Source organism: Hypanus sabinus, chromosome 12 (genome assembly GCF_030144855.1).
Source record: "Hypanus sabinus isolate sHypSab1 chromosome 12, sHypSab1.hap1, whole genome shotgun sequence".
NCBI classification, from domain to species: Eukaryota; Metazoa; Chordata; class Chondrichthyes; order Myliobatiformes; family Dasyatidae; genus Hypanus; species Hypanus sabinus.
Genome location: NC_082717.1, coordinates 46,548,858 through 46,561,883, shown reverse-complemented (window position 1 = coordinate 46,561,883; position 13,026 = coordinate 46,548,858). Strand labels below are relative to the sequence as shown.

Here is a 13,026-nt window from a genome sequence, read left to right as displayed (position 1 = left end):
ATCCGTATGCTCCACGACCACTGGACTAAGCGTGTAAATGTAGGAGGGGACTATGTTGAAAAATAAATGAGCTAGATTTTCTAAAATTGACTCCTCCTACCTTAGGCCAAGAACCTATCAATCACCCCTTGTAGGTTCTAATCGAGAATCTGTCAACCCTGCCTTAAATGTACTCAATCTTAGCTTCCACAGCTGCAAATGGCAATGGATTCCACTGATTCACCACTCTCTGGCTAAAGAAAATCCTCCTCATCTCCGTTCTAAAAGGACGCCCCTCTACTCTGAAACTGTGTCTTAGACTCCACCACCATAGGTACATCTTCTCCACGTCCACTCTGTCGAGGCATTTCCTGATTGAAAAAAATGATATCGGACTTTAGATTTAACCTGATAAGAAAGGAGAAACTGCCAGAAATACTCAGCAGGTCATCCTGCATCTGTCTGTAGAGAAACAGCGAATGTTTCAGATTGATGGGAATGAGTCACTCATTAAAAACTATTTCATTCAATATTTAAGGCTTTGATTCCATCTCTACCATCTTTAAAGGTCCTGTGTTGTCTGGTGCTCTGCGGTGGAAACCTACTGGACAGAAAAGATAAAGGATCAGTTTCAGGAATTCACCTGTTTCTGAACTCTTTCTGGGTCCACAGGTATACACTTGCAGCAAAACCCTGATCATTGCAGAGGCCTTTGCCAGACTCCGGTAGGATTTCAAAGAAGGATTTCCCAAATGGTAAAGTGGTCTGAGGGTGGGAGTTTCAAGGCCCTTCCTGCAAGGCCTTAAGACCGGCTTCCAAGCAGTGAATCTGGCTGTGAATTTTGGTCCGAATCAGATTTATTTAATTACAGGCAGTCCCCGAGTTACGAACGTCGGACTTACGAACAACTCCTACTTATGATTGGCTTGCCATAAAGCCTATTATATTAACAATTCTTCGGCATCCGCCATTTTAAGTCTGATCACTTTGCGGTTAACACTATGTTGAGTGTGTAACTTTGTATTTGGCTTAAATTTTTCTTAGCAAGGTTCACCCTGACCCCCCCCCTTTTCCCATCAGTACTGTCCCCACTTGTCCCATTTAATCTGTCTCACACTGAGTGGACTTTAGGACCGCAGTGTTTCTGTTCTGTTGACGGAGAACGATTATGATTGAAAATAAAGTGGAAATAAAGCGATCGGAAAGAGGTAAAATGCCATCAATCTTTGGAAAAGAGTTAGGCTACAGTTGGTCAATGATTGGACCAATTTTAAAGGATAAAGTGAGAATAATGGAGCATGTGAAAGACCCTGCCCCGATGAAAGCTACAATTATTACTAAGCAACACAGTGGTTTAATTATTGAAATACATACATTTCTTAAGTGTTTACTATATACTGAGACAAACGTTTGACTAACTGACGCTAAATAATACTGGATGTACCTGTTCCGACTTAGGTACAAATCCGACTTAAAGATGGATTCAGGAACGGAACTCGTTTGTAATCCGGGAACTGCCTGTACTTAAGATTAGTATGGCTCCATCCCATGATGTGATCAAGCATGCCACCTGCTAACTACCTCATGCATTGCCTTTCTGCTGCCTGCTCTTTTAGTCACAAATTATGAATGTTAAAATAGCTATCAGAATCAAGGACAGGGATAGTAGAATTTCATCAGTTGCTAAAATGTATCGTAATTTTTTGAGGTATACCTCTGAAGTTGTTGCTCCTAATGGAGTGGTGTTCATAGGGTACTCAACTCCTCACACTGTTGACCTGTACACTATTATATGTCAACTATTTTGGGGTCACAGTCTCAGATTTCTGTTCATCCATACAGTTAGGCAAAGTCATGCTGCTGTCCAACATTTTCCAGTTGTACTGTTCCTAAGGATTTAGTGTTGGCACTATTGGATCAAAACATAAAAACCTGGACTAATAATCCAGAATGCAGTTGATGGAGTTTGAAGTTCCAGGTTATGGGTGGCTGGAATTTAAATTTAATCAATTAAGTAATCAAATCTGTAGTTTTATAATAAAGTATAATGCATTTTGTAGAAGTACAAAAACAGGACAGTGCACAAACAACAAGAAAATCTGCAGGTGCTGGAAATCCAAAGCAATGCAGGCAAGCCGCATCCATGGAAATGAGTAAACACCTGATGTTTTGGGCCGAGATGAAGGGAATTTGTGTGTATGGCTTAGGATAGTGCACATCTGAAATAAAGTCAGCACATACTGGAAATGCAGTATGAAGCAGTTAATGTTTGGGTTCGATGACTTTTCATCAGCACAGTGCAGAAGAAAGCTCACTGTGGCACTGTTGTCTACCTCACAGCTTCGCCAACCTAGACCGGATCCTGAACTTTGGTCCCATGTGCATGGAGTTTTCACGTTCTCTATGAGCTTTTCCTCTGGCACTCTGGCTTCCTCATGTAGCTCAAAGAAATGGGTCTGAAATCTTGTGCATAAATAGATGTAGCTGATGTGAATGTGGAGAGAATGAATTAGGATAGGATTAGCTTAAGTAGGTTTTTGATAGTTGGTGTGAACTTAGTCGGCCAAGTGGCTCGTTACCATGCTGTATGTTGGCTTAGTGTTGAATTTGAGTACAAGTTATCATACCATAGTTATGTAGAACCCCAATGAAACTGCATCTCATATATTGTAAACATCAGAAAGACTGCAGATGCTGGAAATCCAAAGCAACACAGAATGCTAGAGGAACTCAGCAGGCCAGGCAATATCTATAGGCAGGAATAGATAGTAGCCATTTTGGGCTGAGACTCTTCTTCAGGACCATTGTATACAGGTCTGGTCACCCTGTCCAAGTAAAGAAATATTTGCTCATGAGGTAGTACAGAGAAAGTTCACCAGATTGATTCTTTGTGAGTCATGGTTTTTCTACAATTCTAAGACCGTCCAGTTGTGAAACTGCTGGCTGGTGCAGAAGTCATCTGGAAAATCTAGGATGTGACATCAAGGAACATACTCATTACTGATTAGATTTTTGCAACTGAATTAAAGCTCTAGATTAAACTATAAATTAATTATTTTCTACAGAGATTGGTGGGATAGCAGAAGAAACTGAGGCTTGTGACTGGTGGAGTCTCGGTGCAATTTTATTTGAACTCTTGACTGGTAAAGTGAGTATAACGTGGTTATGAATGAGATTGTATATTCGCATGTTTGTATGTTAAAATAATGCTTGATGATGGCAATTGATTTTCTTTGTTACAGCCTCTGTTTCAGTGCCATCCAGCTGGAATAAATACACACACAGCTCTAAACCTGCCAGATCACATATCAAAGGAAGCTAGATCTGTGGTACAACAGGTAATTGCCTATTCTAACAAAAAATTTCTTATGTAGTTATACTGAGAGCATGTTCCCTAAAGTAATTGTATTTATCCCTGTTGAAGAGGAGTAAGAATCTGACCATTATTTTTAGGGTGAAATATACAAAATTCTTATGGGTCTTGATTGTACAGCTTTGGAATGATGATTCCTCTGGTTCAGGTGATGTAGGCAGTAGATAGTGTCTTAGGGGGTCAGCCATTCAATTATAAAATAACTTATTTTCCCAGGAGCCCTGCAGAGGGTCACTAGCTGAGTATGTTTGACGCAGAGCCCATTAGATTAAGGGACATTGTTACTGTTAGATTAAGGAATGTTAGTACTGGAAAATGGTGCCAAGTGAGAACACCAGCTTCACCACATTGAATCGAAGAGCAGGCAAGATAAAAGTTGACTATGCCTTCTATTTCTTATGTTTCTGAGGTAATGATCAACGCTGACTTTTATGTCCCCCAAAATCCAAGCTTGGAATAAAGCAGAATGAAAAAAATTATAAAAATACTTGACAAGTTTTGAGAAACTAGCTACAAATTCAGTCCTGTGAGCTTCCATTAGGGCTCAGTGGAGCTGAGTTATGCCTAACCAAATTTCGCAATGTTGTTGTTTGGAATTTTTTTGTTTTAGGAAATTGGAGTTTGGACCATAATAAAACTAACCTTCAACTCGACAGTAGTAGTGGACTTTTTTTTCCAGTCGTGTTGTATGTATGTACATAAGATAGAAAGACACTGTCCGAGCTCAGCAATATTATCAATAATCACATACCAGTTATTCAGAAAACGACCCCTTTAGGATACATAACATTGTTGAATTGAGTCATCAGTAATCAATGTGCAGCCTGTGACCAATAGTAGGTCTCGCTTGGCAAGAGAAAAAGGTGCTATAATTGACCTTAATTATTCAGTGACAAGTATTTGGAGGTGGAGTGAATGATTCCCGGTTGAAATGTTAGTGTATTTTACTTTGGACACAGGATAGAGAAACTGAATATTAGATTGTTTTCCTTTTTTAGATTATTTCTAAAAATTCTATCTAAAATAAAATGCTTATATTTTCTTGCAATAAAATTTATTACCAAGGGGTGATTGGTTGTTTATTGCATAGTTCAAGTTGAAAGAAACCAGCCAGACTTTGTTTATGGATGTGGTCAGGTGCACAAGCAATCCTTCTCACTGTTCCTCCTTCCTCCCCCAAAGATTTTTTAATCCTCCCCCCTTCCCATTCTCTCTCCAATTGATTGAGTGAAGTGAAGACATTTGTATGCACTTCGTGGGCATTGTCTCCACTATAGAGTTCTATTGTGTTAAGTTCTTTAGGACTTATACACAATGGGATTCTCCTGCAGAGAGTTCATATACAACACATGACCAGTTTAACACCCCCCTTTGAAGCATGGAATAATTTTCTTGTGCAAACTCAAGGATCTCTTCTAATGCATAATATGCAATGAAGTACTTTTGAAGCAGGGCCCTTCTGTAGTGCAGCTAAACACTGTTGATAACTGACGTGCAGCAAAGTCCTGTGGTATCTACAGTGGTAGTGATTATTAGTTGAAGTTAACAATTTTCTAGGAGCAAACTCCACCAATTTTTCTTCAAACCAACACATACTTTAGTTTTTTTTCCACCTTACAGTCCAGAGGTGTCTGGTTTTAGTATTTCATCCTGAAGACATATTTCCAGAATCTATTATTACAAAACTGAAATGTCATCTCAGATTTTGTTCTCAAGTGTCTGCAACTTGAAGTGACAGCTTTCTGATTCGGACAATTAAGCTATCATGACTGACTGTACGATGAAACATTTTGAAATTTAATTCTCTCAAGTAATGCCATTTATAATTTTCTATCTGAACATCAAACAAAATTGTTCTTATTATTTAGATCAGATGATGTGTGTTAGTGACCATATCTTAGTGGATGGTTGACGTGAGGATGATTTTGATTAACCCAATTTTCTGCTATGAGCATGCAAGGCAAATTTAATTCTTAACTCTTGCGCAAAAGCTTTATGTCTAAGAATCATTGTGGCATGTTGAAAGTATTGTTTCTCTGTCTTGGGTAAGTGAAGGATATTTCTTATGTATACCTGCCTGAAATAAAGTGAATTTCATACTGGAATGCAACAGATATGACATTCTTGACTACTCTTTTACTGGTAAAACATACAAATAACTGAGTTTATTTAGCAAGTACAGCAAGTTGTACTTAATCAACTACTATAGGAGAAATGAAAATTTTAAAAAGCATTGATATACCCCTTTTTTTTCAGGTGATTATGTAGTTCTTTGTGGTTTGTTCTACTTTAATTTTAGTATTTAAATGTATGGATGTAATCGCAAAAATCACAATTTTTGAATTTTCCCAATTCTTAAAAAAATTCTTGTATAGTATTTTGGAATGTGTAAGTCTTTGAATGCTTTGAATATGATTTATTATAAACTTAAGTACATATTTAAGAAGAATAAATTGTTTTCTTCCTTATTTTAATATTAATTTAAACAATTTAGCAAAATAACAAGAGTGAAAATGTTTATCCCCAGAGAAGGTTGCAAAATTCCTACTTGGTCTTGAGTGGAATTGGTTATAATTTGATGTATGATCATGGCTAATCTCTGAATTGTTTGCTTATAACACTGCATATAATTAAGTATTTGAGTTGAGTTTAATGTAGTAGGGTATGAAGTGCTTGTAATTATAGTAATCCACAAGTTGATAAAACCTCCAATATAGTGATGACTGGACTTCTCCACAGAAACAGGGGAAAATGCTAATGAGTATAGAACAAAATGAGGGTGGAAGTGGGTGACTGAAAGATTGTTTTTAAATAGTACGTTCTGATATCTGCAATAAATTTCTGTAATGTCTGCTAAGGCAAGGTCAAGTTAATGCACAATTTCGATGTTTATGCATGACACAAAACCTGACTGGTGTGGAGGATCATAATGGATTGCAGTGAGATATAGACTGGTTGGTGAAATGGCCAGAAGCAAAGCAGATGAGTTTAATGTGTAGAAATATGGAGTAGGAAGAATGAAGAGAAACTAGAAAAAAAAGATTTTATTCTAAAAAGAGTTCAGGAGTGCACTGGCCTGGTGTTATGTGTGCAGAAAGTCGCAGGATATGTTGAATATTCAGTTAATATTAGCATTCTTCATCAAGTTTTTATTAGTAGAGTATTGCATGCACTTCTGTTGCCATGTTGTGTGAAGGGTGTGTGGGGATCCAGAGAAGATATTCGAGAACAGTTTCTGGGTACTTAAATACTATAATTTTAAGGGAAGATTGTGGGGTGGTTTACTTTAAAGAAAAGATTGAGGGGAGATTTGACCAGTAAGTACAGTGAGAAGTCTAGACAGCGTGGAAAGAAGGAGGTTGATCCTCTCTGTTGGAGGGCTTAAGATCTGAATACCACAGATGTAGTGCTAGTGAGAATGAACTTGTTCGTGAGTGCACTGCCAGCAGATGATCAGAGGCACATTCCATTGTGGTGTTCACGAGGGAGTTGAATAATTATATGGTGAATAAATATTTTCAAGTCTACTAGGAAGGGGTCCAGCGGCAGATAATACAAGTGAGTTGTATGGTTAGAAGCTAGTAAAGACTCAATGCTCAATGGGATGAATGGCCTTCTCCTGTAACCAGTCTAAGATATTATGATGAATTATCCAAACTGATCCAGATTCACATTTATTATCACATCTACATCGAAACATACAGTGAAATGTGTCATTTGCGTTAAAGACCAACATACCCTAGAATGAACAACACACACAAAATGCTGGAGGAACTCAGCAGGCCAGGCAGCATTTAAGGTAAAAAGATGCGGTCTCCCAATCTATATTGGATCTCACTGATATACAGGAAGCCACACTGGGAGCACCAGACACAGTTTATGACCCCAACAGACTCGCAGGTGAAGCGTTGCCTCACCTGGAAGGACTGTTTGGAGCCCTGAATGGTAGTGAGGGAGGAGGTGTAGGGGCAGGTGCAGCACTTGTTCCACTTGCAAGGCTAAGTGTTAGAAGGGAGATCAGTGAAGAGGGATTGTTGATTGGGAGACTGCTTCGCCAAGCTTCTATTCTCTGACCACCAAAGCAAGCAGAATCTGCCAGTGGCCATGTATTTTAATTCCACTGCACATTCCTATTCTGATACGGCCATCCCACCCCCACTGTTGTGATCAGGCCACACTCAGGTTGGAGGAACAACACCTTATGTTCCGTTTGGGTAGCCTCCAACCTGATGGCATGAACATTGATTTCTCAAACTTTCAGTAATGCCCACCTTCACCATTTCCCATCCCTTCTTCCCTCTCTCATGTTACCTCCTTGCCCGCCCATCGCCTCCCTCTGGTGCTCCCCCCCACCTTTCAAATCTACTCCTCAGCTTTTTTCCACAGAGGCTGCCCGGCCTGCTGAGCTCCTCCAGCATTTTGTGTGTGTTGCTGTGATTTCCAGCAGCTGCGGATTTCCCCGTGTTCATGATTTGAGTAGCCTAGGGTGAGCTGGGGGCAGCTGGCAAGTGTCGCCAACATGGCATGACTACAATGCTCAGCAGAGCAACACCGAACACAACGGAACAGAACATACCAAGCAACGGAGCAAAAACTGTGAAACAAGTCCCATTTCTCCCTCCCATCCACCCACCGACTCAAATACACTGTCCTCTGACCCCAGGACTAGCCATTTTTCTCCTCCAGCCAGCTGACTCTGGATTCGGAAACACTGGGTCCTGACCTATCCAGTGGGCTCGCAGAGAGTCTCAGATGTGGGGCTCCAACCATTATGCCTCAACTTCTGGACTTCCAATTGTGCTTCAGGTTTCGATCTGGACCTCCAGTTGGTGTTCGTGCTTTGATCCAAACCTCTGGGCTTCAATCTGGACCTCTAGTTGACCTTTGGGCTTCAATTCGGCTGCAAATTATTTGTAAAAGGAATAGGTTTAGGGAGGAATGGGGTGGGGTAACTTTGGCAGATCTTCTGGATTTGTGAAGGAGAATAAGCTGATGATTGTTGTATGTTTTACCAGTAAAAATAAAATCTGTCAAAGAATTTTTCATGATGGATGATGCGCAAGGATCCAAGATGATAGATGTAAATTTTGCTTTCTGTTCCTAACTGAGTGCATTGTAAATATGACAGTGGCTTCAATTAAAGCACTGGCAGGTGAGGAATTGTTTTGGAACCTAATGTACTCACCTAACTCCCCTGCACAACCTTTTCCACCATGGTTAAGAATGACAACAGAAGTTGTTGAACTAATGATTTTTGAGGTTATTGGAGCTAGATGTTTGATAAATGAAAGGATGTGTAGTTTGTTTTAAGTGATGAGCAGGATCAGGAAAATCATTATAAATGCACTGTTTGCTTAAATTGTGTCTGGATAATAATTTCTGACGAGGGATGTATCTCATAATTTTATCTATCTTCAGCTTTTGCAGTATAATCCCAGTGAGAGACTTGGTGCCAGTGTGTCAGGTGTTGAAGACATCAAATCACACCCATTCTTCCACACAGTGGACTGGTCCAGAGTAACAAATGCAAGTGAAACTTCGTCATTACTGCACTAACCAGCATTGTACTTGGGGATGAATATACCACATCCCAGGCTGTCAACCATCTGAAATAGGAACTGTGTAACTGACATTGGGCAAAATGGTGCAATTGAATTTTTGTTGGTATATTCCATTGTTTGAGTCTGCATTACAATTGACTCAGGTGCTGTGTTTTAGCTATATTCTGTGAATAAGTGTGTATAAAATAGGCAGATTCAGCCAAACTGGAAAAGGAGAGTAATGTATTATATTTATTAATAGAGCATAGTTTGTGGTGCTGTAACATATTGAAATTAGTCTATTCCTAATGAAGTTAATTTCTGCTGATCATTGTTACTAATTCCGACTCCTACAACATGAACCAATGAATTGTAGGGTACAGATTAGAACCAACTTAATAAAATAGTTGACAACTTGCCTACAATGGAAATCTCTGTTTTTCCTAAAGACATAATGTTTTTCTTTACAGTGCATTTTGAAAATGAATTCCTGATGAAAACACATTTAAAAAGTTAAATACATATACTTTTGCACCAGTCCAAAATTAAAGCAGTACTACTTCATGCTCACACATCAACTAAGTTCAGAAATGCACTCACATCTGGAATTACTGGAGCGGAGTAATTATCAGCTTTAAGATCTAAACTCACAATCACCTTTGGAGAAGTGATTATTCAATACGTTATCAATGTCTTTTATTTTCGGAAATTTAAGTTCACATCCATGCTAAGAAAAGCTATGTTGTGTTTGTCACCTTTCATATAGGAATGAACAATTTAACCAAATTAAGAATAAATAACTCTTAAAATCTTTGTGTGGAGATATTACTTGGGATAACTAATTTAGTTTTAGTTGCAATGAAATCCTTGTATAATTTTGCACCAGTAAGTTACAGAGTCATTCAGGAGGGAAACGGGCCAATTGGTTCACCTCATGAGCACCAACCAGTTGCCACCCATCTATATTAATCCCATGTTCCACCAGTGGGCCTTGGCCTTCTGTGCCTGATAACTTAAGCATTTGTTTAAATATTTGTTAAATGTCATTAGTGACACACGCAGGCACTGTGTTCCAGTTTACTTGTCACTTTCTTTTGTGTCTTGCCCTAAATATATATATATATATATATATTTATTTATTGAGATATAATGTGGAATAAACCCTTTACATCTTCTAGTTTCATCTGTCTCTGATATAGTTTAGTGAAAAATCTACCCAATCTACACCCTTTTAAATTTAATAGACCTCAATCATGACTCCTCAACCTGCTTTACTCCAGGGAAAACAGACCTAACCATCCAGTTTCTTCACACAACTGAAACCGTGCATCTCAGGCAATATCCCAGTGAATCCTCTCTGCATCCTTTCTGGCACTCTCACATCTTCAATGTAAATATTGTGTTTCTGAAGACTCTGCTCATTTTTCTAATGGTTATTATGGCTGACATAATGGAATATTATTGTACTTTAGGCACTGGAACTTGCCTTATGCTTTCCTGGCCAAATGTGGTTTTGTTAAACTCTTATCCTGATATAAAAATGAGACTCATCCTCAACTTCAGGCAAGAATGCTTTTTGTTTTTGTAAATCACTCGTCGTTGCCTGTTTCTGAAGAAACTATGAATTAATGTTCTCTCGGGGAACTACTTTAAAATGCCTTTTTCACATTGCTATCCACTGGTTATGAGATGAGAGACTGGAGGGCAGCATCAGTGGTGGTGGAAGGGAAACTTTGAAGAAGAAGGTAGTCCCCATTCTAGTTCCTCTTTCAGCCCTTCCTTTCTCATGTGCTATCACCTCTCTCTGGTACCCCTGCTTTCCTTTCCTCCATGGTCTATACTCTCCTGTCAGATGCTGCCTTCTTCAGACCTTCAGACCTTTACCTTTTCCAACTATCACCATCTTACTTCATCCCTCTCCCCCACCCACCCTCCCACCTTCCCCTCACCTGTCACCTGACATCTTGTCCCTCCTTCACCTCCCTCCACCTTCTACTTCTGGCTTCCGTCCCCCTTCCTTGACAGTTTTGATGAAAGGTCTCAGCCTGAAACACCGACTGTTTATTCCCTCCATAGGTGCTGCCTGACTTGCAGAGTTTATATTTTAATTTGTTTTACCTCCAAAAAGACAAATACTATTAGCAACAAAAGAAAAGTTACTTATTACATTTTCAAATATTCCTCCTGGACATCACTCACATGTGCGTGATGGTATGTGACAAATTCTCGATCAACTCTACATCCCTTTATTTCACTGGCTGTTGACATCAGAAATGTAATTCTGTAAACACGTCTTGTGTAACCTGGCATCTCTGTTTCCAAGCTAGATCTGCTAATGACTATTATGACCTATAGACAACAACAGTTTCAGGAGGGGAGAGCATGTTATTACCCTCTACTTCAAAATGATAATGTGCATGCCTGCCAATGAAATTTTCATTATCTAACAAGTTACATTCAAGATGGCGATGCGCATGGTCACAGCAAAAGTGCCATTGTTCATCCTTTACATCTTTTCTTTATGATCGCAAGACACTACTGGATATTAAAACCATCACGTTCTAGCGAGTTGCTCAATAGTGGAAGAGCTGGATTTCCTGCAGGCAGTATTGCCATCCGCTAACAGGAAGGTGAGGGAGTTGGTGTGCAGTCTAACAGACAGTCTTGAACATTTTTCTTGTGGTAGTGTTGAATACTGTAAGTCCAGTTCACTGGTTTATTAACAGGAGCGACAATGGGGGACTGCGTGGCCACAGTTGTACCACGGACCAGGCCCTCATGCTTTAGGGCCTACGATTGCATCTACCCAGGGGAGATGCACTGGAGATGATGTGGGAGAGAGCAGAGGCAAGGTGGGCATGCTGGCCCCTCCCATCGGTGCTGCCCTCCAGTGTTCGCTCAGTGGAAGACAAGCTGGACTGCATTCATCTGTGGATGCACTAGCACGTGATGGTCAGACTGCTGTGGGTTTGTTCTTGCTGATAACATCCACACATCATCAATCTACAGGACATGACACTCAGTGTCTAGGGCTATATTATATATTTTCTGTATGTTACTGCTATCTTATGTGTGCTACCTGTGCCTTGTTGTTGGTATAGTGTTTGTACCTTGGCCCCTGGAGGAACACAGTTTTGTTTGGAGTTATTCATGGGTATGCATGTATGGTTGGATGACAATTGAACTTGAACTTAAATTTACAAGTTCTTTATACCTGTAATTAGTTTAATAAATCTTAATAGTTGTAACTAAGTTTGTTAAGGCTGATTAACCGATTTATTTTTTGATTTCACAGCCGTGGAAAATAGGCAGAAATGCAGAGGTTTTCAGATTGAACTCACAAGTGGAATTTAAAGATTGAAAATGAGTAATCAGATTATACTGTCTATTAATTTTTAACTTTCTGATTTAGTAGCTTGATATTTATAATGCAAAAAGTTTGTGTCCAGAAATTGGAATCATTTATGCACAAGTTTGAAATGCAGTTTGCATATGAGATAATGCTAAGAGTGAAGTATTGTGTACCATGAGGAGCATTCTAACTAGGCAGTCTCCAACCTGACAGACTTTCAGTAACACTCCCCTCTACCCTTTAATTCCCCTTTATTTTCTCTTTCCTCCTTGGGATTGTTCAGCTTTCAAAACAACCAGTGAGAGGTAGGTAACAGGTTTGAAAAAAAGGTAGGTGAGAGGTTTGAAAAAGAATAAAGACCATTCATTGACATTAGAGACATCATATTTTCTCCGGGATCCTTCAAGCACAAGGTACCGTCGTGAACCCTGTTGTTAGTGTCCTGACAGAAGTATATTTACTAATGCAAAGAGTCTACTAAAGCAGCTTCCATTCTTATGCTAGTTTTCATACTCTGATGTGTCTAGTTTCACTGTTCAGAGTTGAGGCCCCAAAGCAGGCCTAAACCTGCTTCCCTCCTGGTGTCTAAATCTTCATCCGACTCATGAGAGATCAGTGTGTTCCTTCTGGAGTACATAATCTGTTGCAACATTGGTTTCAACAGTAAGTCCAAATCTACTACATTCTCAAATTTGATTTAAGAGCTGCCAGCAATCTATTTAAATGTGTAGGCAGCACAGACATTTTGTCTTTTGTACTGTTTAAACATTTAATATTCAATT

At 39.4% G+C, this 13,026-nt stretch overlaps 1 protein-coding gene across 2 annotated transcripts in view; it reads left to right on the top strand.

Moving 5' to 3' along the window:
• Nucleotides 1-9,993, top strand: part of rps6kc1 (ribosomal protein S6 kinase polypeptide 1) — a 146,770-nt gene extending 136,777 nt beyond the window's left edge. Inside the window, exons 14-16 of one of the 2 annotated variants that reach the window (XM_059985857.1) lie at nt 3,045-3,127; nt 3,222-3,317; nt 8,771-9,993. In XM_059985857.1, coding sequence (XP_059841840.1) covers nt 3,045-3,127; nt 3,222-3,317; nt 8,771-8,908 — 317 coding nt within the window. In that variant the 3' untranslated portion in view covers nt 8,909-9,993. Of the gene's footprint in view, nt 1-3,044; nt 3,128-3,221; nt 3,318-8,770 lie in introns of those variants that run through there. The other variant, XR_009515105.1, reaches the window with a different exon arrangement.
• Nucleotides 9,994-13,026: the final 3,033 nt, after the last annotated feature.